Below are 21,637 nucleotides of genomic sequence, written 5' to 3'. Positions count from 1 at the left end.
ATTTCTTTTTTTTTAACACACAATTTTCAAACTTATTATTTATTTTCAGATTTCTCACAATGAATATTTGTTTGAATAAGGAATCTGGAAACTCCAGAACTGACCAAACATCTCACAATTTAATAAGCACATCACAAAACTGAAGCTGTGGTCAGGTGAGTCGTCAAGACTTCGGGGGACATAATAAAGTAGAAGCTACAAAAGGAGTGAAAAAGAAATGGGGAATTAACAGTGTGCCTTAAAGAGAAAAAGGCACACCGACCTTAAATACATTGTGTGCACAAATCCATAAAGGAGGCACACCCATAATACCGACAGACAAATAGCAGCACCTCAATGAACTCAAAGACAGTGTGTGGAAGTGGACAAACTGAAATGTTCAGTTTCCATAAAGGAAAACAAACAATATAACTTAGAAATCTACAGCTAATACACAGACATGGCCCTCCTAGCTAATCCCAGCCTACTAGCTTAGAACAGGTAAAAAAGAAAGAAAAGAAATATATGTATAAAATAGCTATACAGTGGTACAGTGGTGCCTCGCAAGACGAAAAGAATCCATTCTGTGATTCTCTTCATCTTGTGGTTTCTTTGTCTTGCGAAGAAAGCCCATTGATGGATTAGCGCTATTAGCGGCTTTTAGCGGCTTATCTGCTGATCGGATCAGCTGATAAGCGGCTTAGCGGCTTAGAAAAAGGGGGGGAGGGAAAAAACCCAGCAGGAACTCGCAAGACATTGTCGTCTTGCGAAGCAAGCCCATAAGAAATTCGTTTTGCGAAGCACCTCCAAAACGGAAAACTCTTTCGTCTAGCAAGTTTTCCGTCTTGCGAGGCATTCGTCTTGCGGGGCACCACTGTATCTCGGGTTACATACGCTTCGGGTTACAGACTCCACTAACCCAGAAATATTATCTCAGGTTAAGAACTTTGCTTCAGGTTGAGAACAGAAATCGTGCTCCGACGGCGCAGCGGCAGCAGGAGGCCCCATTAGCTAAAGTGGTGTTTCAGGTTAAGAACAGTTTCAGGTTAAGTACAGACCACCAGAACGAATTAAGTGCTTAACCTGAGGTACCACTGTATTAAAAACATGACAAATTCTGAAATGTCCCTTTCTGTCACACTGAAACAGCTCTCCCCATGCCACCCTCTGGATAATATAAATCCACAGAGTTGCGACAATATTGGCGCTAAATGATGCACAAGGGTTTTGGGCCTGTCACGTTTTTATTATTATTTTTAGACACCAACCACATATTTCAGGTGCCAAATGTCATATTTCCAATAGGCCAGAATGTACATTATCTATTCTAGTGAGTCATGAAAATAAGGAAACATCAAGTGAAGCTGTGATCCTCTTCAGAAACTTGCATCTTTTCCTCTGGTGCAGGGATGGGGAACCTGCTGAGAGCTTCCACATGGGGGTTCCCCTTGGCTCTCACTGTTATACGTGACTGAGGCAGACTGGTATTGAAAAGGACACAGGCCTGACACATCTCCCCTTTGTTCGGGCCTAGCAAGGCTGCCCTCCCGGTTGAACGCTATCGGGTTCGGCAAGCGCCGGGCTATACACGACGCTTTCCTCGATGGCCGAGCGCTTCCCCCTGTGGACTTTTTTATGCTTCGTGAGGTCCGAGCTCGAAATGAAGCACTTCCCGCACTCAAAGCACGCATAGGGCTTCTCCCCGGTGTGGGTCCTCTGGTGCGTAATGAGGGACGACTTCCGGTTGAAGCACTTGCCGCAGTCTGAGCACTTGTGCGGCTTCTCCCCCGTGTGGATGATGTTGTGGTTCAGGAGGTTGGAGCTGGTGCTGAAGCTCTTCCCGCACTGGAAGCACTGGTAGAGGTTCTCGCCCGTGTGGGTCCTCTTGTGCGTGATGAGGGGCGCTTTTGCGTTGAAGCTCTTCCCGCAGTCGGAGCACGTGTAGGGCTTCTCGCCCGTGTGGGTCCTCTCGTGGATGATGAGGTGCGTCCTCTGGCTGAAGCTCTGCCCGCAGTAGGAGCACTTGTACGGCCGCTCCCCTGTGTGCACCCTCTTGTGCATCATCAGGTTCGTCCTGGTGCCAAAGCCTTTCCCGCACTCCGAGCACTCGTAGGGTTTCTCTCCCGTGTGGATCCTCTTGTGCGCAATGAGCGAGGCGATCTGGTTGAAGCTCCGGCCGCACTCCGAGCAGTGGTACGGCTTCTCGCCCGTGTGCACCCTCTTGTGCCGCAGGAGCTGGGAGCTGTTGCCGAAGCTCTTCCCGCACTCGGGGCACTCGTACGGCTTCTCGCCCGTGTGGGTCCTCTCGTGCGTGATGAGGGACGACTTCCAGTGGAAGCTCTTCCCGCACTCGGAGCACTTGTGCGGCTTCTCCCCCGTGTGGACGATGTTGTGGTAGATCAGGTTGGAGCTGGTGGTGAAGCACTTCCCGCACTCGGAGCACACGTAGGGCTTCTCTCCCGTGTGCGTCCCCTTGTGCTTTAGGAGGGCAGCCTTGGTGCCGAAGCTCTTGCCGCACTCTGAGCATGGGTAGGGTTTTGCTACGGCTACGGAGGTCCCCTGGTGTGGAGCAAGGGATACACCATTCTTGAAGGTCTTCCCACACCGGGGGCAGATGTAAAACTCTTCCTCCGTTTGTGATTTCTGGTTCGTGGGGAGGTCAAAGACCTCACAGAGATTTCCACACTCGGTGCACTTCTTTTTGCTCCTGAGCATCCCTTTGTTAGCTGTGCTTTCGTGCGAGCTTCCATTACCTCCTTCACAAAGCAAGGCCTTCTCTGCTTCCTTCCCAGCATGGTTTCCCTGGAGACTTCTTGGTTCTGGCTGACACTCAGGCGCTGCCTCTCCCTCAACATGAAACGGGGGGAAATCCCCTTTGGCTCTTCCCAACGATGTCTCATTGAGTTCCACAGGTTGTGGATCTCCCTCTTTTGTCTCCATTTGATCCTCGCCTGGCAGAATAAAGGGAGTCTCATGAGTCACAGTGCATCATAATGAAACAGCCTGCAACAATCAGCTATGCTCCAGATGTTTTAGGACTACAACTCCCATCAGCAACTGTGCTGGGGGGACGCTGATGGGAGTCATAGTCCAAAATATATGGAGGGCACCTGGTTGAGGAAGGCTGTATCAGAAAGGCAATTATGGTATAGTTCTTAAGGGTGTCAGACCTGGACTGGGGAGATCTAAGTTCAAACCATCATGAAACTCAAGGGGAGACTTTGAGCCAGTCATTTATTTTCAGTCTGATCTACCTAATAAGGTAGTTATGATTATTTTTTGAAGTGGGGGAGAGGAAGAGGGAGAACGATGTACACAATCCTGCTCTGCCTGGGTACGCAATGTCAGTAAAATAATAGTACTTAGTTTAGAATGTTCAAAAAATTTCGTATATTTTGTTGTTATTTTTACAACCACCCTGCAAGGTAGGTCAGCGTCGTTTGCCACTGTTTTTCCTCTTGCTGCTGACTGGAGCTGCTTTAATCCTTAGCTTTTAAATTGGTGTTCTGTTTTTTAAAACCCCTTCTTGATCATTACAGTTTGTAATGTTTTACTTTTATGCAAGCTTTCTGTAGGAAATGCTGTTGATACGACTATCACACACCAAGGTTGTATGTGGGAGTAAGCCCCATTGAGCTCGGTGGGGCTTACCTTTGAGTAGACCTGCACAGGATTGCACTGTAGATAAATAAATAAAGACGCTCCTTGTTCGGGATTCCAGACTTCTCGGTCTGCCCCTATCTTGTGGCAATAATTTGTTTTAAATTGCTGTTTATGTTGTGTTTTCCATTGTTGTGACCTGCTCTGCAACCTTATAGTGAAGGGCAGGTAAACAAATCAGCATTCCCATAGCCACTGAACTAGAAGAAGAGTTTGGATTTCATATCCCACTTTATCACTACCTGAAGGAGTCTCAAAGCGGCTAACAATCTCCTTTCCCTTCCTCCCCCACAACAAACACTCTGTGAGGTGAGTGGGGCTGAGAGACTTCAGAGAAGTGTGACTGGCCCAAGGTCACCCAGCAGCTGCATGTGGAGGAGCGGAGACGCGAACCCAATTCCCCAGAATAAGAGTCTATCGCTCTTAACCACTACACCACACTGGCTCTCTAGATGGACCATTGTCCAGTGTGTGGACTCCCATTCCATTCTCCCTCTCCATGTTTTTTCTTTGTCTCACCCTGCCCAGCAATCTGCCAGCCTTCCTTACGTACTCACCGAGCATGCTCAGTCCTCACTGAGTTGTTTTCCCATCTTGCCCTGTTTAGAGTCCTTTTCTCTCTCCCCTCCCCCCCACCGCAAACTTTGCAAACCTTGGTATACCTGCCAGCCAATCCACCTGCCCTGAGTCTGAGTTATGCCATTTTGACTACAACAGGATCCATGCCTGGGAGAAGGGCTTTGCCATTAGTGCACAAGACATCTTTCCGACAACAATTTAAGAAGGTTGTTGACAAGCCGGAACGTGTGCAGAGGAGGGCAATGAAGATGATCAAGGGTCTGGAAATTAAGCCTTATGAGGAGCCTTGAAGGAGCTGGGTATGAAAAGAGGAGACTGAGAGGAGATATGATAGCCATCTTCAAATATCTTAAGGGCTGTCACATGGAGGAGGGAGGATGCTTGTTTTCTCCTGCTCTGGAGGGTAGGACTCAAACCAATGGCCTCAAGTTGCAAGAAAGGAGATTCCGACTAAACGTTCAGAAAAACGGCAGTGGAACAGACTCCCACAAGAGGTGGTGGACTCTCCTTCCTTGGAGGGTTTTAAACAGAGGCTGGATGGCCATCTATCATGGATGCTTTAGCTGAGATTCCTGCATTGCAGGGGGTTGGAATAGAAGACCCTTGGGGTCTCTTCAAACTTGAAGATTCTATTATTCTAACAGCACCTGCTTCAGGCTCAAGCACTTACCCAGTAAGATGGCCTCCCGATCGCTCCTTTGCTTGGCATCTGAGGCAAAATGCAGCTTCCCCAGGTCCAACATATCCTGTGCCGGCACTGTGGTGTTATCAGCCATGTCTTCCAGAGGCTCTGACATCTGGAATGGAAATGTGAGAACAGTTTTAAGATGCAAAGAGAATTTGACCGGGGGAGGGGGAGGGGGGAGGACCAGAGATCCCAGTGAAGTGAGTTTTCTCTACCCATCACTACCCAAGCAGTGCTGGATCCAGAAAACAGCAACTGCACCCCAAGCCCCAGTCTATCACAGAGAGACAGGGTTTGTACTGCCTCGGTCTCTCACAATACCAAACACAGCCCCTTACACATGTCCATATTTCACTGGACGCAAAAAGTGGACATCCTCTCCCTTTCATTCTGAACAGAGGAGAGGTGCAAAGAGCTTCTGGCTGGTTATCCACCGGTGCAAGTGGTTTAAGGGTGGGCATGCCCACATTTGGGGGGGGCATCTCTTTTTCTGCTCTTTTAGATGTGGGAGCCATTCTGTATTACACTATAACCCCAAATGGAAGTCATTTTGTTATGCTATGCAGCCAGCAGCAGCCATTTTGTGACTGGTGCCCACGACGCTTTCTCGAATTTCCGAATATGCCCGCTGGCCCCCACAAAAGGTTGGTGGCCTCTGGGCTGCAGGTTGACCTGAGCCCTTCTAGATCACAATTCCAACCCAACCCCAGGGAAAAAGCAGCCCAACACAGACATTCCAAGGCAGCCTGCAGCTCTCCCTCTCCCTGGCTCTTTTGGCAGGAGTGCTTGGTGGGCATCCCTCCGCCTCTGGCTGCCTCAAGAAGTCCTCTGCCAGGGCCACCGCTTCAGAACAGGTCTCTGGGCCGCTCTCGCGGACCCAGTTCTGCATCGCCTGAGGCAGGATGGTCAGGAACTGCTCCAGGATCACCAGCTCCAGGATCTGCTCCTTGGTGTGTCTCTCGGGCCTCAGCCACTGGCGGCAAAGCTCCCAGAGCTGGTTGAAGGCCTCTCGCGGCCCCTCGGCCTCCTGGTAGCAGAACTGCCTGAACCGCTGGCGCAGTGTCTCGGAGCCGAGGGCCTCCCCGTCCAGGACCTCTTCCTTCACTTTCACAGCGAAGTCCAGGCTTTCGTAGGCCTCGCAGGTTTCATCACCAGGACCTGCCGCGGTTTGGGTTGCGTATTCCCGGCTAGGCCAGCGGCAAGCCTCAGCTGCTCTGGAGGCTGGGATTTCTTTGGCGCCAGGCCCTGACCAGGGGCGTAAGTTTGTCCATGTTGAACGAGAGGGCTGTGGCGCGCCCAGGAACTCTGACCACTGGGTTCCCCAGCCTTGCTGAAGCAACCCCTCTTCTAGTTCCTGCTTAATGCCTTGCGGTGGTGCCTGAGCCACAGACTTGGTGGTGCTCTCCCCGTGGACATCACGGGCTCTTCCTACCTCCTCCAATCTCCTCGCAGCTTGCTTGGGTCCTGCAAGGTCTTGTCCCTCCATGTTGAAATCTTGGCAGCAGCTCTGGAAAAGAAATCCAGTATTAAAATGAAGTGGGGCAGTGCAATGTTGAGAAAAACAGTATCCCCGAACAATTATAGAGGACCGTTGTAGTGTACCTATAATAGCAGGGGAGAGGAACCCCAGGCCTCAATGAGGCTGGAGATGGGAATGTGAGTTTACTTAGAAATTAGTGTACTGTATAAAGGTAAAATTTGACACTCATAAGGTAGCACAGAAAGGAATGCAGCCCTCAAGCTGACTGCAGCCCACCTCTGCTAGACCTCTCCTTCAAAGTAGCATTGAGCTAATCATAAAGATGTACTGATTTATTTATCCCCACAGAATTTAGTATGGTCCTGTGTCTGGAGTGTGCCGCTTGAGACTGTGGGCGAGGCCTCACATCAGGGAATGCTCACTCTTACAAAAACAAATAAGCACATCCCTGCACACAGAAAGCTAGTGCATCAGGGATAAGCGTTCTAGCCTTGCCTTCTCGCTGACATATTTGCTTTCTAAGTGCAGGGATTTTTTTCTTTGTTGAATAGCTGCCTTTTGAAGTGCTTGGGGCTCCCTTGGTTTTATTTTCACAGCCATGTTGCAAGATGGGGTAAGGTGAGAAAGAGAGGGGGCGAGAAAATGGATGGCCTCGGAATACCCAGAGAACTTCATGGACAGTCAGGGGTGCAAACCCAAAGGTTTAGTTGCCACAAAAGTGTGCTTCACATGTTCTTGCGGACAAATCAGAAAGGCAAACTAAAGGTCAGAGATGATGATGGGAGTTGAGAGTCCAGCAATACCCAGCAAACTACTACTTCCCCATCCCTGAGGCTTTAAACACCATACATTTAAAGCACGCAGCTCCCTCATGCCAAAGATTCCCGGGAACCACAGTATACCCTTACAGGCCTACAATTCCCAGCATCTAAAATTACTGTTCCCATGATTCTTTGGAGGAAGTCCTGTGATTCAAAGGCGTGGTGCGTTTGCAAACTAGCCAAGTTACAGGCAGGACAATGGTTTGGCTTGTTTAAGGGAAACGTCTTCTGTCAACTTCTCTCCACCACCACCCACTCCGCCACCTATTCAATGGCCCTTATGTTTTTCCAAAAAACAAATATTTCCTTCCACTGCTCCTAGTCTGGACAAGGCGGCGGCTGCGGTCGTGGATCAGCTGCAGAGGCGGGCTAAAGAGGGATGGTTTCTCTAGTCTATTTGCATTTCTGCAAAATGGGAAGGTGGGGAAGGCCACTACCTCTCCCCCAAATTTCCTGCTGCTGCCTGTTCCCCAATTGGCTCCCTCTTTTCCATTGGAGATCCCCTCCCCCCCCAAAAAAAACCCCTCGCTTCTTAACTCACTTCTCACGTTATGCTGCAGCTGTGGCAATCTGTACTCCAAAATGCAATCAATATTTTATAATTTTTTTAAAAAAAATGCATGCAAAAGGCTGTTTCTTCTTCCCAGCCAGCCAGGAGAAGGGGGGGGGGCAGGAAGAAGAATGCATTTGCAGCTTCAAATGAATTCCCTTTTTCTGGCCCTGTCTAGGAGTCACAGCTCTGTGACATTAACCCCTTGAAGCCCCTGCAACACGAGGGGGACGAATGGGCGGAAAGATCCTGCACAGAATGCAAATAGCTGGGGGCGTAAAGCAGAAGGGGGGGGGAATCCTGGTTTCCGAAACGTGCTGAGGATGCATCTATCTGGAACCCATGTCTTCTTCAGCCCTAGAAGAAGACTGTTTTCAGGCAGTTACAATACAAGAAAGTATCGTAACACTTTAAAAGAGTACCTTAACAGTTTTCAAGGACATGGATTCTCCCTAAGAACCTTGGGAACCGTAGTTTGTTAAGGGCGCTGGGAATTCAAGCTCTGAGGGGTGGACTACAGTTCCCAGGATTCTTTGGGAGTAGTCATGTCCTTAAGTTGTATGGATCACCTAAGGTCCTCCCCAAATGTCCTTTTCCTTGTGCATGTGTGCTCATGATTCTATCAGGGTTGTTTCAATACTGTTTACATGTGCAAACATTTTGGGGTAGACACACTGCTTCGTTTCCAATCTGTGCATGTACCCAGTGCTTTTTTGCTGGGGATACGCATACCCCTAAAGTTTGGCCTCATTGAGGGACAGTATTTCAATATGAGCAGAAAAATGAGAGTACCCCTAAACCTATTTTTTTAAAGAAAAAAAGCACTGCATGTACCATAACTTCCTGCTGAAGTCTTCTAACTTTTCACAGAACAAACGTTCTGGTGTTTTTTTTTTATGGCCTGCTTTTGTTGTGCTAGAATAGTGCAGGAGTGCCCCTTCTGGCAGCAATAATGCGATAGCATAATAAAGCGGAATGATGTTCAGTATAAATCAGCCACCAAATGCACTATCATTGTACCAGTGACATTTTGCAAAAGCACACTTGCAGAAACCCCACCACCATGCTGAAGGGGCCCTAACAAATTTGCTGTGGCATATGGTTTCACAGATTCAAGCCCACTTCATCAGATGCATGAAATAAGTTATGGAAGTCCTTGTTCCCCTAATTCCTGGCCCTGGTAAATCAGTGCCCATATTTTGAGGAAATACCTTTGAACAATTTTCTTTAAAAATGCTTTGATAGCTTTTCTTCCTCTTCCTCTTCCTCTTGTGTGTCCCGCTCCATCCCAACCAACTGCTTACATGCAAAATGGTGCTGAATGCATTTTGCATTTCAGTCAAAGGAGGTTGTGGCACATTAAAGAGGAAGGTCACTTCCACAGTACACATTTAAAGCACTTCTAACAGCTTCACCCACAAAAACCTGGAATGTTGCATGCTGAAGGTGGTGAGAGTTGTTAGAAGACCCCCTCAACAGAGCCATAATTCCCAGCACCCAAGGGGGGAAAAACAGTCTCCAAGTTTGCGGAAGGGGGAAGCCATGACTGCTTAAAACGTACAGGGTGGGTGCCTCCTAACACAGAGATCAACTTCACCAAGGTTCTGCCACAAACAAAACTGACAAAATTTCACAGGACTGCTAGGCTTTTTATATGTATGCACTGGCTCTTACACATGCACACAAGATTTTAAGTACAGTGGTACCTCGGGTTACATATGCTTCAGGTTACAGACGCTTCAGGTTAGACTCCGCTACCCCAGAAATTGTACCTCGGGTTAAGAACTTTGCTTCAGGATGAGAACAGAAATTGTGCAGCGGCATCGGGAGGCCCTATTAGCTAAAGTGGTACCTCAGGTTAGGAACAGTTTCAGGTTAAGAACAGACCTCCAGAACGAATTAAGTTCTTACCCCGAGGTACCACTGTACTTTTTTTTAGTGTAGGCATTCTTTTTCAGGATTGCTATATAGTATTTATACTTGCACACCAGTCTGTGAACAGAGTCTCTGCCACTCCCCCCCCAAAAAAGTGGTTTGGCGGAGTCTTGTGCAACAAGCCCACCCCCCAAGAAAAGTTAGACTTTTTGCAATAAGGGAAATGGTGAGTTTCCCCAACGCACTGGTAAGTGTGGGGTAACCCTTGCTTTGACACATCATCTTACCTGTCAGCAAACAAATCAGAATGAATGCTCAATAAACAGGGTGTCTGGAAGCAGCCTTCGACTGCAGACACCCCGTGTATTCAAAGCCGCCCCGAATCCTAGGAACTGTAGTTCCACTCCCCACAGAACTACAATTCCCAGCACCTTTAAACTACTTTCCAAGATTCATTGGGGGGAAGCCATGTGTTTTAAATATATAGTGTGTTAGCAGCCCGTGTCTTCTGCCCATCTGTCTTCTTGCTCCCATCCCTTCGCTCTGCGGTGCCTTCGGGGCAAGAGTATGGGCAGATGTCCAGGGCTGCCACTCAGCAGAATGAGGCGGGGCCCCCAAGGCAGCAGGGCTGGCAGATGGAGTTTGTGTGCAAGGACAGACATTAATCTTTGTGAATGTATCCTAGTTTGGCATAGGCCTTTAAGTGCAACCTGAGAATACCATTCTACTTCCAAGAAAAGAGGGGTCAGTGCAATTCAGAGACAGTTTAGGAAGCTGGAGGCTTTCTACTCTTATGTTTTAATCTCGTGCAAAAGCCCTTAGAAAGCTGAGCTGTGTCCCACTTACCACATTACAAAGAAAGTGATGTAATACCCCCATCAGACCATTAAGTCTAAAATTAGTTTCCACTTTCAATACCCTGCTTTTCTCCTCCTGCATCCAATATATTACAATTAGAGAGGGAAAGGCCGGGGGGGGGGACGACAGAAAAATGGGGGTGGGGAACGGGACAGGTTTTTCACCCCAAAACCGTCCCCTCCCCTGAAAAAAATCGGGGGGGGGGGAGGAGTGTGTGGAATATGTTCTTTTCCAATGATAAATAATTTATCTATGACATTTTATTCAAACAATATAACATGAAGACCTGAATGAAAGATTTCTGAGGCTTTTTGTAAATTAAATTATTGCAAGTTCTCTCAGCTGAAGACAAGCAAATCCTGGAATAGAATTAAAGTTATACTGTACAGTACTTACTTCTCAATGAAGCTCTCAAACAGCAGAAATATGCATTTGTGCCACTAGGGGGCATTGCAGGGGAAAGCCTCCAGTTTACTATACAGTGGTGCCCCGCAAGACGAATGCCTCGCAAGACGGAAAACTCGCTAGACGAAAGGGTTTTCCGTTTTTGAGCTGCTTCGCAAGACGAATTTCCCTATGGGCTTGCTTCGCAAGACGAAAACGTCTTGCAAGTTTGTTTCCTTTTTCTTAACACCGTTAATACAGTTGTGACTTGACTTCGAGGAGCAACTCATAGAACGCAGTGTACATAGTAGCCTTTTTGAGGTTTTTAAAGACTTTGGTGATTTTTGAAGCTTTTCCAAAACTTCTTTTGCAGCCATTTGGTAAGTTAAGCTTTTAAAACTTTTTTGGGGGGGTTTGGATTTTGGGTTGGGGTGTTTGGAATTCAAGGACTTGGTGTTGGGAAGGGGTTTGCAAGAATCTGGAAGCTTGTGTGTTTTTTTCCTGCATTTTTATGATTTTCTGTGACCATTGGGCCACTCTACTGTTTTTTTAAAAAAAAATCTGGATTTGAATTTCTGTGTGCTGAGTGGCTGGGGGAACAGTTGGGGAGGGGTTTGCAAGAATCTGGAAGCTTGTGGTTTTTTTCTGCATTTTTATGATTTTCTGTGACCATTGGGCCACTCTGCTGTTTTTAAAAAAATATTCTGGGTTTGAATTTTGAAATGCTCTTTACAGTATGTGTGACTTTAAAGAGCACTTAATAAACTCTTGTTGTACCAAATTTGGCTTTGTTTGGACTTTTTTTGACCATAGGAACGCATTAATTGATTTTCAATGCATTCCTATGGGAAACCGTGCTTCACAAGACGAAAAATTCGCTAGATGAAAAAATTCACGGAACGAATTAATTTCGTCTTGCAAGGCACCACTGTACTTGTGTACCTCAGACCTCCTACAGTTGAATAATGGTTAGTATATTCAGGATGTGATAGTTTCTGTCCTCCTCTCAGGTCTTAACTGACAGGTAAGAGGGTAAATTTGTCTGACAAATTAGTTTTTCTTTTGTAACAGAAGTACTTCTGTTTCAGTGTATCTGAAGAAGTGTGCATGCACACGAAAGCTCATACCAAAAACTAACTTAGTTGGTCTTTAAGGTGCTACTGGAAGGATTTTTTTTATTTTGACTATGGCAGACCAACACGGCTACCTATCTGTAACTGGATACATACACAGATACACACCACAACAAAGCAGTAACTCAAATTCCTCTTTATCAATGATTATTCAAAGTGGCTTACAAATAAAGGTTAAAGACAATATAAAGCAACTAATAAATGCAAAAATTCATCAGAGGAGCTGGTCTAATGGTACAAGACAGGAGCTGGTAAAATGACCCAAATCCCTTCCCAGCAGGAGACACACACAAACAGCCACCCCTAACAATAAAAAAATGAGCTACAGGGAGGAATGGATCAACAACCACCCTCAAATCCCACCTTTTCTATGAGGCCTTTGGCTTAACCCTCTAGTTCCCATGCCCTACTTAGCCTAAAACTAAGGATCATGCAATCGAAACAACCACATATTGCTTCCTTCTTGACCAGCAGAGGCCACTCAATCGAGATGAATGGGGCAGTGCCACACCAACCTCAATTTTTGGCCTGGGGATTCAATGAGCACAGTGTCCAGGCTTGGCAGAACCTCTTGAGGCAGGGGCATTCTGCACCGTGGTGCAGCTGCAAAAAAGGCTCTGCTCTTAACAGAGGTCTGCTGAGCTTTGTTTGGCAGCAGTACATAGAGTGGGGCCTTAGATGTTGAAGAGTGTGAGCAGGGCACATAAAAGAAGGTGGTGGTCCTTAAGATGCACGGCTCCCAGGCCAGTTAAGGCCAGCGCCTGTGATTTGAACCCCTTTCACTTCATCGCAGCCCTGCTTATACCCTCAGGCCCACCCTTATGCCTGTTTCTCGGTGTGGACTTTCTTATGTTTACGAAGACCCGTGAGACCGCAGAACCTTTTCTCGCACTCCAGGCATTTGTACGGTTTTTCCCCTGTGTGGGTCCTCTTATGAGCTTTCAGCAAGGTGCTGGAACGGAAGCTGAGGTCGCATTCTGGGCACTTGAAGGGCTTTTCTCCCGTGTGGATTCTCTCGTGTTTAATGAGGTTGGTCCTCCGGCTTAAGCTCTGCCCGCAGTAGGAGCACTTGTAGGGTTTCTCTCCCGTGTGGGTCCTTTTGTGAACGTTGAAGACCGAGCTGTTTCTGAAGCTCTCCCCACAGTCGGTGCATTTGTAGGGCTTCTCTCCGGTGTGGGTCCTCTCGTGCACCACGAGGTGCGGCCTTCGGCTGAAGCTCTGGCCGCAGTCAGAGCACTGGTACGGCTTCTCTCCCGAGTGGATCCGCTTGTGGGTGATGAGCTGGGAGCTGGTGCTGAAGCTCTTGCCGCACTCTGAGCACTGGTACGGCTTCTCTCCCGTGTGAGTCCTCTGGTGGATGACAAGGGTGGCCTTCTGGTTGAAGCTTTTGTCGCAGTCGGCGCACTTGTAGGGCTTCTCCCCCGTGTGGGTCCTCTCGTGCCTCAGGAGGTTCGAGTGCTGGGAGAACGACCTCCCGCAGTTCAGGCATTCGTACGGTTTCTCTCCGGTGTGGGTCCTCTCATGAATCGACAGGTGGGATTTGTTCTGGAAACTCTCCCTGCAGTACGTGCATTTGTACGGCCTCTCCCTCACCTGCTGCTTCTGATTCTCCAGGAGATCAAAGATCTGGCGGATCCCGTGCTGGAAGGTATTCTGGTTCAAGCCCCTGTTGCCTTCCTTGCGTTGCCCCGATGGTATTGCCGCCTTCCTCGGGTGCTTGTCCCGGCGATTTTCTTGCCCCTCCTGGCTTCCAGGTCTCTTGTCGACTTCAGGATCCTGGAATAAATCTCCCTTGGCTCTTTCTGGGGATACTCCAGCCACAACTACTTGCTCAACTGTTTCCTCTTCAAAGATCCCTTCTGCATCTTCCAGTTCGTGCCTGTCATCTGTTGAAAGAAATAAGAGAATCAAGAAATGAGAGAGAAGATTCTGAATACCATGATTTAGAATGGGAAAGGTCCTAACTCAATGATAGAGCATCTGCCCTGAATGCAGATGACCCCACGTTCAATCCCCAGCATCACCAGCTAAGAAGCTTCGTAGTCAAAGGACTCAAACCTAAATCTTGACCCAGCAAGTCGATCTCATCTGCTTCCTCCTTGACCTCTGTGCAAATCTGCATTTCAGCAGTGTCTGAGGAATCCTCCTCTGACGCGGGCGAATGAATGGCCACATTTGTGAAAGGCCCCCATATCTGAAACCGAAGAAGAACAAAAGATTTAGAACTGTAGATGTTAAATCTGTATTATTTGTTTTATTAGTCACTTTAAAAACTCATTAGCCACTTTTACAAAAAGGAACTCAAAGTGACTTACCAAAAGTAGCACATAGGTCACCTACATAAAACTAAATCAGTACAGTGGACCCTCAGGTTACCCTTCGGGTAACGTAATCCTTGGGTTGCAAAAGTGGCAAACCCGGAAGTGGGTTTGCCGCTCGCACATGTGCAGAAGTGCTCTGCGGCGCCGCATGCATAGACGCAATCCTCCGGTTACGAAGATTTTGAGATACGGCCAGGCCTCCGGAATGAATCCCGTTCGTAACCAGATGTTCCACTGTAAAAGCGAAAAAATCACTCCGGGAGGCTAGATTATAAAAAGGCTTGGCTGAAGAGAAACATTTTTGCCTGCACCTAAAGAAATATAGTGATATTGCCAGACATGTGTAGCCGGGGAGAGTGTTACATAAGCACTGAGCCACCACTAAGAAGACCCAGCCTCATGCTGACACTCTCCACATCTCCCTCTCTGAGTGGGCACATCGACACAGGCCTTGGATTATGAAAGCAGAGTCTAGGTTGGATCATGTGGGGAGAGGTGGTCCATACACACACACACTTAAAAAAATAATAATTAAACACTGATACGATTATTGCTGCGTATACAGATATTGCACTGTACTGTTTATGTATATTCAGGCTGCACTATTAGCATTGCCATACAACTGGATTTTCCCTGACATAACCGGGATACTGCAGTCAGCAGCAGTGTCCGAGTGGAAATCGGGAAAATGTCTGGGGAAATCCGGACATATGGCAACACATATTGGCATAGCTCAAAAATGGCATTTTGCCCAAAAAACTCAACAGCTTTTCTCTCTGGATTTTCAGTTTGAAATATGGCAACCCTACCCACCATCCACCAGCTCATTATGCAAAAAAATCACTTCTCTTTACACAGAGAGTTATACCCAAGCTTCGCTGCACACTTGGCTGATTCAGATATGTGAACAGATGGAGTTTGCCCACTTCCCTGCTTGTTTGTACTTTTGCTGGAGTAGAAACCATGGCGAAAGAAATCGGACTAATCTAATCAGGGAGCAGAAGACAAACCAGTTTTTCCTTTGCCCCTCTTTTGCTGGTTGGCTGCAGCCATTTTAGGAAGAAAGTATGGTGGGAACACACATTAGAAATGCTCCCATAAGAAATAATGAAAATTGTCAGCTCATTATGCGAACGTTCACCTAAAGGATGATTTCCTGGGAAGCGCATTGTGTTCGGAAAGCGGGACGTATGTGTAGTTGGATTTTCTACATCTTAAATTGTTGAAAGTGTTTTATTCTATACTTATGTTCTTGGATTTTTTAACATGTAAACCAATTCAATGTAAACTGCTTCAAGATCTATTGATAGTGAATGGCTTAAATAACATAAAATATTTTTCTCCACATAAAATGGAATTTGGAGCAGATAGGAATGGAATGACTGAAAAGTAGTATCAGGTATGAGGAACCGTTCGTCTTCCAGACTCCTGTCATCCCTGGCTTTTGGTCATGCTTGCTGGGGTTGTTTGTAATTTAGGGTTAATTTGATTAGCATTAAAGTCAACTAGCCAAGAGGGGGACAGGTGGAGTTATTACTTAGCAACCAGGCAGTGGCATTATCTTTAGTGAGATAGCACATGCTCTGGTTGGCTGTGCAGTTCCAAGGGAGTTTTACCTCTGTATGTTTGACTGAATGTCTCCCTGCAGTCTGTACAAGGCCCAAACTGAAACACAAAACCTCTGTTTCCTTTCTCCTCAAATTATACACCATTTTGTTCAGTATACTTAGTAAAGTGTTATCAAGACTTTTCTCTCTGGACACAGTCTGTGTTATTGAACTGTGTTTACCAAGACACATTTTCAGACCAACTTTTCCACACTCATAGACGACCCATAGGTCAATTCGCTCAATTCACCTTTTCCTCTGGCCTCTCGGCCTCGCGAGGCTTCAGCAAGAAATCTTCCGCAAGGTCCACCGCTTGGGTACAGGTCTCTGGGCCCCATTCCCGGACCCAGCACTGCATCTCCAGGGGCAGGACAGTCAGGAACTGCTCCAAGGTCACCAACTCTAGGATCTGCTCCTTGGTGTGCCTCTCAGGCATCAGCCACTGGTGGCAAAGCTCCCGGAGTTGTCTCAAGGCCCCTCGGGGCCCCTCGGTCTCCTGGTAGCCGAAATGCCGGAAGCGAAGACATCGAATCTCCAAGCTGAGAGTTTCCTCATCCAGAATCTCCTCCTTCACTTTCACAAAAGGATCCAGCTTTTGATGGGCCCCGCGGGCTTCTCGACGGGATGCACCCTCTCCTGTTGGCCACCGGCTGGTGTCAATGACAGCCTTGAAGGAGGCCTGGAAGTCCTTAGCATCATCCAACCGCGGCTGGGATTGAAAGAGCCGCGAGGGTTTTGATCTTGAACGCATAGACCATTTGGACTTCAGGAACCCCTGCTGTGGAGTTTTCTGGTGGGACCCCTTGTTTAGCTCATGCTTAATTATTCCCGGGGTTGTCTCAGCTGGAAACTCCCTGGCAGTCCCAGTTTGGACAGCACGGGAGCCTTTTCCTCTCATTTCTGATCTCTTTGCTGGATTGGGTCCTGGCAGGTCCTGCTCCTCCATTTTTATTCCTGGCAGCAGCGTCTGAGGAAAAATAAAATAAAATTGAAATACAGTGGTACCTCTGGATGCGAACGGGATCCGTTCCGGAGCCCCATTTGCATCCTGAAGTGAATGCAACCCGCGTCTGTGCGTGCAAGGGTCACCACTTCCAGGAATGCGTGTGACATCATTTTGAGCGTCTGCGCATGCGTGAGCAGCGAAACCTGGAAGTAACACGCTCCATTACTTCCGGGTCACCGCGGAGCGTAACCTGAAAACGCTCAACCTGAAGCATATTTAACCAGCGGTATGACTGTATGAGTGAAAGGTTTTGTATGCTTATAGCAAAATCTTGGCATCCTAAGATAAGTTAGGTCTCCTCCAGACCACCTATTTACTGAGCATTCATCCCAATTTGTTTGTGAGGCAGTAATATGACAGCAAGCATTCTCTCTGATTTGCTTGTGTAGTGTTTTTTATACATCTCCCTGTTAATCATTTGTTTATCCCACACTATTCCGTGCATTTTCCTCATTTCCCTAACCACTATAAATCTCCTTCTCTTTTTTTATTGCACTAGGGCAAGATTGTGCTTTAAATCACTTTAATTATACAAACTAAGGGCCCCTCTACAATTGAGGTTTGTATGTGTGTTCCACCACAGGTCAAGAATAGCAGCCATATGTATCAAGGCTTGTGTTTGTCTACCCCCATCTTTTCTTATTTTATTTTTCAGCATTTCTTTTTGCAAATATACCCAAAAGAAAGAAAAGGATAATGAACCGTTGCTGACACCGATGATAAAAATAGTCCATCAGTCCTAATGTAAGATCATAGATTAACAGAGGCAGTCCATATATCCAAGGTATCTAAAAGACATAAACTATTATAAGCTACCCTTTCAGAATGAATTTTATCAGTCTGGTATATCATGAGCCTGGGACTCTCCCTCCCACAGCTGCACACTTCCCTTTGTGTATTAGCAAGGGAAGACAGGGTGTGAGCAAACATCAGCATCTCAGAACAAAATCATTTTCTATCTGTTTAATGGGAGTATTTGCATAATCATGGGTGACAGGCGACTTCACAGGAAAGCCACACAAAAGTTGAAATGCATCTTCTGAAATGTCAGGACATCGGAAGCCACAAATGGCCCATCTCGCTCACTGTCTATAGCAGGGGTAGGAAGCCTCAGGCCTGAGGGCCAAATACCCTCCTGTCTGGCCCTTGGGTCTCTCCCCCAGGCCACACCCTCCCTCCAAGTTGCATACTTCTTCAACCCTGCCCACGCCCTTCATAGGTGCTTTCAGAGCACCTATGAGTGCTGTGAAACAGTCATCCGTGTCCTTAGTGTTGATGATAGTCTTACCCCCCCCCATTGAATTTGCCAAATCCTCTTTTAAATCCAGCCTCTTTAACCAGGCATTTGGTTGATCCGATTTACATCCTATGCCCTTTTAAAATGTGGGGGTTTGGGGGGGGGGTAATGGGTTGCTGTTTTTATTTTTTATTAGGTATTTTGTGGTTTTATATCTTGATTTTATTCTGTGAACTGCCCTGAGACCCCGGGGTATAGGGTGGTATATAAATTCTATTATTGTTGTTAATAATAATAATAATAACTCGGTGCCCATCACTATTTCTTGCGGCAGTGAACTCCATAGTTCAATTACATGCTGCATAGTTCAATTACATGCTCCTTCCTTTTGTTTGTCCTGCATCTCTCACCGCTCAGCTTCACTGCTTGGCCCCGAGTTCTGGTTTCATGAAAGGCGGAGTAAAACGTCTCTCGAGCCACTTCCCCCCATACGCCGTGCCTAATTTGATGCACCCCTTTCCCGGCTCTCCATTTACTCCCTCCGCCCCCCAAATGCTGCACCCTTCCATCACTGGGGGAACTGCTCCAACCCCCTTGGATCCTTCCTGGCTGCCCTTTTCTGAGCCTTTCCCAGCTTTTCTCAGCAGAAGGCCCCCGGGAGCGCTGCTTGCAGGGCAGACCCTGAGCAGAAACAGGCAAAGAGCCCGAAGGAAGCGTCTCCATTAACTTCTCGCTCTCCCCTCCGCCATCTCCCAACTCACCTTTGCGGGCAACCTCGGCTAATCTCCAATTCCGATGCCCAAGCCCGGACCATCGAGACGCGCAGGAACAGGAAGCGCGGAGCATTCCTACGCTTCCGGGTCTCGTCTAGGCAACCGGTTGCCGTTTCCTTAACCCTTTGAGGAATGTCACCCTGCGGAGATGCGAAAGGGAGACGGTGCAACGCTGCGCTGTGAAAACATTGTTGCTGGTGTGCTTTGAGACAAGAAGTGCTCTCTGCACGTGCCCGTAATAGTTATTTTAACAGGATTGTCCCATTTCTGGAGGGAATGGGGGCGTGGCAGGCTGGGAGTGTTGCAAGCGTGGATTTATATACTTCCCTGTTTTTGTATGCAATTTGTCGTTGTAATGGTTAATGTGTGTTTATAATTGCATTTTCTATCGCTGTAACCCGCCCTGGGCAATGCCCTTTCCCCCCGAGAATGAGATCCCAAGGGTTAAATCGACAGAGCTGCATTTTTACAGAGAGGTTTGGACATCTGGGAAGAAATCTACCCATCGCCTTTTTCTGTAGGTGATAGGAAACTCGGTGGTTTGTGGGGCTCCCTCCCCCTTCGTGGGGTTTTAAAAATAAATATATTTATAATAATAATAATAATAAATTTTATTTATATCCCGCCCTCCCCAGCCGAAGCCGGGCTCAGGGCGGCTAACAACAATAAAACAGTACAAAAGTACAACATAAACAACATTCTAAAATCATTCATTATAAAAATTAATTACCGTATTTTTCACTCTATAACACGCACCCGACCATAACACGCACATAGTTTTTAGAGGAGGAAAATCCGTAGGCATGCCACCCGTAGGCATTCCCTCCATAACACGCACAGACATTTCCCCTTACTTTCTAGGAGGAAAAAAGTGAGTGTTATGGTGCAAAAAATATGGTAATTCAAGCCACTAGCAACTATTGGGCCAGAGCTCTGCGAAGATTGCCGAGGGAGGGAGTCAGGCTGTGCCCTGGCCAAACTTGCTAGCCTCTGGGCAGTTTGGGCTGCAGAGATTTCTTGAAAAGGAGGTTGCATCACCAAGGCGGCGGCTGGCTGGTGCAGGGAAAGAGAGAGAGAAAAGAGATGATGAGAGAAAAGAGAGAGAAAAGAGAGAAAAGTTGATGGAGATGGAGGAGGAAGGGGGCGGTTGGGGAAAAGGAGAAGCTCTCCCTGCAGAGGAGGAATCTGAAATGACACAGGAGAAGCGAAGACCCGGTAGTGCGAAGGGGAAAACTGCTAACAGCACCCTGATCTCCTTCCCCGCCTGCCTGCCTGCCACCCACCAGAATGCAAACCGAGGGGGGAGAAGGGGACTAGGTCCGCAGCTCTGAAACAGAATGAAGCCCAATCTCAGGATATGTTTTGGATGGAAATAAATAAACCATTATGGAATGTCAGTCTGACTCTCAGAAATCGAAACAATTTAGTCGTGTAGCCGACTAAATTATTCTTATCAAAATTAACGGGCCAAAATGAGTCACGTCAGTTAATTTTAGTAGGTCAGCTCTCAGTAGAAATAATTGGGATACCACCCCAAGTTAAGAAATCAACCATGAATACATATATATCTTTAAAGTGTTGCTTTAAAAATATCTGTCTATTGTGTTCTTCATAGATTTAGCATCCTTGCATGTACAGTGGTCAACTTATTTTGCAGGACATTGCTCCCATGTTTCTACCAGCAGCTTGCTCTGGTTAGGACTGTGTGGATAGCCTGGGGCCCTCCTCCAGATCAGTGCTGGTCAGTCAGCAAAGCCAGGGATGATGGGAGTTGTACTTTGGCAACATCTGATGGGCTATAGCTACCCAGCCTCTGGTCTATACATACATTTGTACTGATTTGTTTAAGATGTTTGTAAATGGTCCACACACATAAAATATCAAAGTGCTGCACAACAGGTACAACAAAACCTAAGTTCCCATAAAAACACTAGCCTTTGTCGTTGTACTTATATGTTGTTTGAATTTCATTCATGTTTTTTATGGTGCTGCCCCGTAACCTTTTGACAAAATTTGACAAATTTTCCCTTTCTTTGGGAAAATTATAATGGAACAAATCCACCTGCTTATTTCAAAAACTTTTTGAGGGAGGCTGCAGTGCTTTTTCTCTGGGAAATGGAGAATTTGGTTTGGGTTCGATGCCCAGAGAGCTGTGCTCGGGTCATGACCCTGGTGAAGGATTTCCTGCTGAGGCAGCAGGAGAATGAAAGATGGGAAGCTCAGGTGAAGAGGCATGCAAGCCCCAAAGCTTTTGCAGTACAGTCGTACCTTGGTTGTTGAATATAATCCATTCCAGAACTCTGTTCGACTTCTGAAAACGGTTGAAAACCAAGACACGGTTTCCGATCGGCTGCAGGCGCTTCCTGCACTCAATCGGAAGCTGCAGAAGCCGTGTCGGACATTCAGGTTCCCAAGAACATTCGAAAACCAGAAGACTTCTGGGTTTTCGGAGTTTGGGAGTCAAAACGTACAGGTACCAAGGTGTTCGAGAAACAAGGTACAGCTGTACTGTATTGAAAGTGGGTTTGTGTGTGACTGCCCTGATAGCATAATGAGTGCAAATAATATTGAATGCAGAATAAAAACGTCTGGTCGTGTACTGCCTCTGAAGCTAGAGGTTCCATTTACCTATGAGTAGCAGCCATGTTAGTCTCCATTGAAAAATAGGCCCATCCTGCTTTTCAGTTTT

The 21,637-nt window shown here is 47.1% G+C and overlaps 2 protein-coding genes across 3 annotated transcripts; both read right to left on the bottom strand.

Moving 5' to 3' along the window:
- Window positions 1-1,429: 1,429 nt before the first annotated feature.
- LOC309524686 (uncharacterized protein) lies at window positions 1,430-7,971 on the bottom strand. Of its 2 annotated transcripts, none has more exons than XM_082209585.1 (4): window positions 7,746-7,971; window positions 5,637-6,410; window positions 4,889-5,015; window positions 1,430-2,930 (listed from the first exon to the last, which is right to left on the bottom strand). In XM_082209585.1, exons 2-4 carry the CDS (start codon window positions 6,387-6,389, stop codon window positions 1,510-1,512), a joined length of 2,301 nt encoding a protein of 766 aa, XP_082065711.1. In that variant the 5' UTR covers window positions 6,390-6,410; window positions 7,746-7,971; the 3' UTR covers window positions 1,430-1,509. The 2 variants fall into 2 exon arrangements, with proteins under 2 accessions (XP_082065711.1, XP_082065712.1); XM_082209586.1 differs by having other exon boundaries at window positions 6,336-6,410; window positions 7,746-7,960.
- A 4,154-nt stretch (window positions 7,972-12,125) lies between these two features.
- Window positions 12,126-19,028, bottom strand: LOC309524776 (uncharacterized protein). Its single transcript, XM_082209808.1, has 4 exons — window positions 18,937-19,028; window positions 16,183-16,899; window positions 14,063-14,198; window positions 12,126-13,890 (listed from the first exon to the last, which is right to left on the bottom strand). Exons 2-4 carry the CDS (start codon window positions 16,876-16,878, stop codon window positions 12,824-12,826), a joined length of 1,899 nt encoding a protein of 632 aa, XP_082065934.1. The 5' UTR covers window positions 16,879-16,899; window positions 18,937-19,028; the 3' UTR covers window positions 12,126-12,823.
- Between the last annotated feature and the right edge of the window lie 2,609 nt (window positions 19,029-21,637).

The sequence above is a fragment of the Podarcis vaucheri genome, assembly GCF_965113315.1.
Source record: "Podarcis vaucheri genome assembly, chromosome: 2".
NCBI lineage: Eukaryota > Metazoa > Chordata > Lepidosauria > Squamata > Lacertidae > Podarcis > Podarcis vaucheri.
The sequence above is the reverse complement of the archived record's forward strand: the minus strand, read 5'-3'. Positions and strand labels throughout refer to the sequence as shown.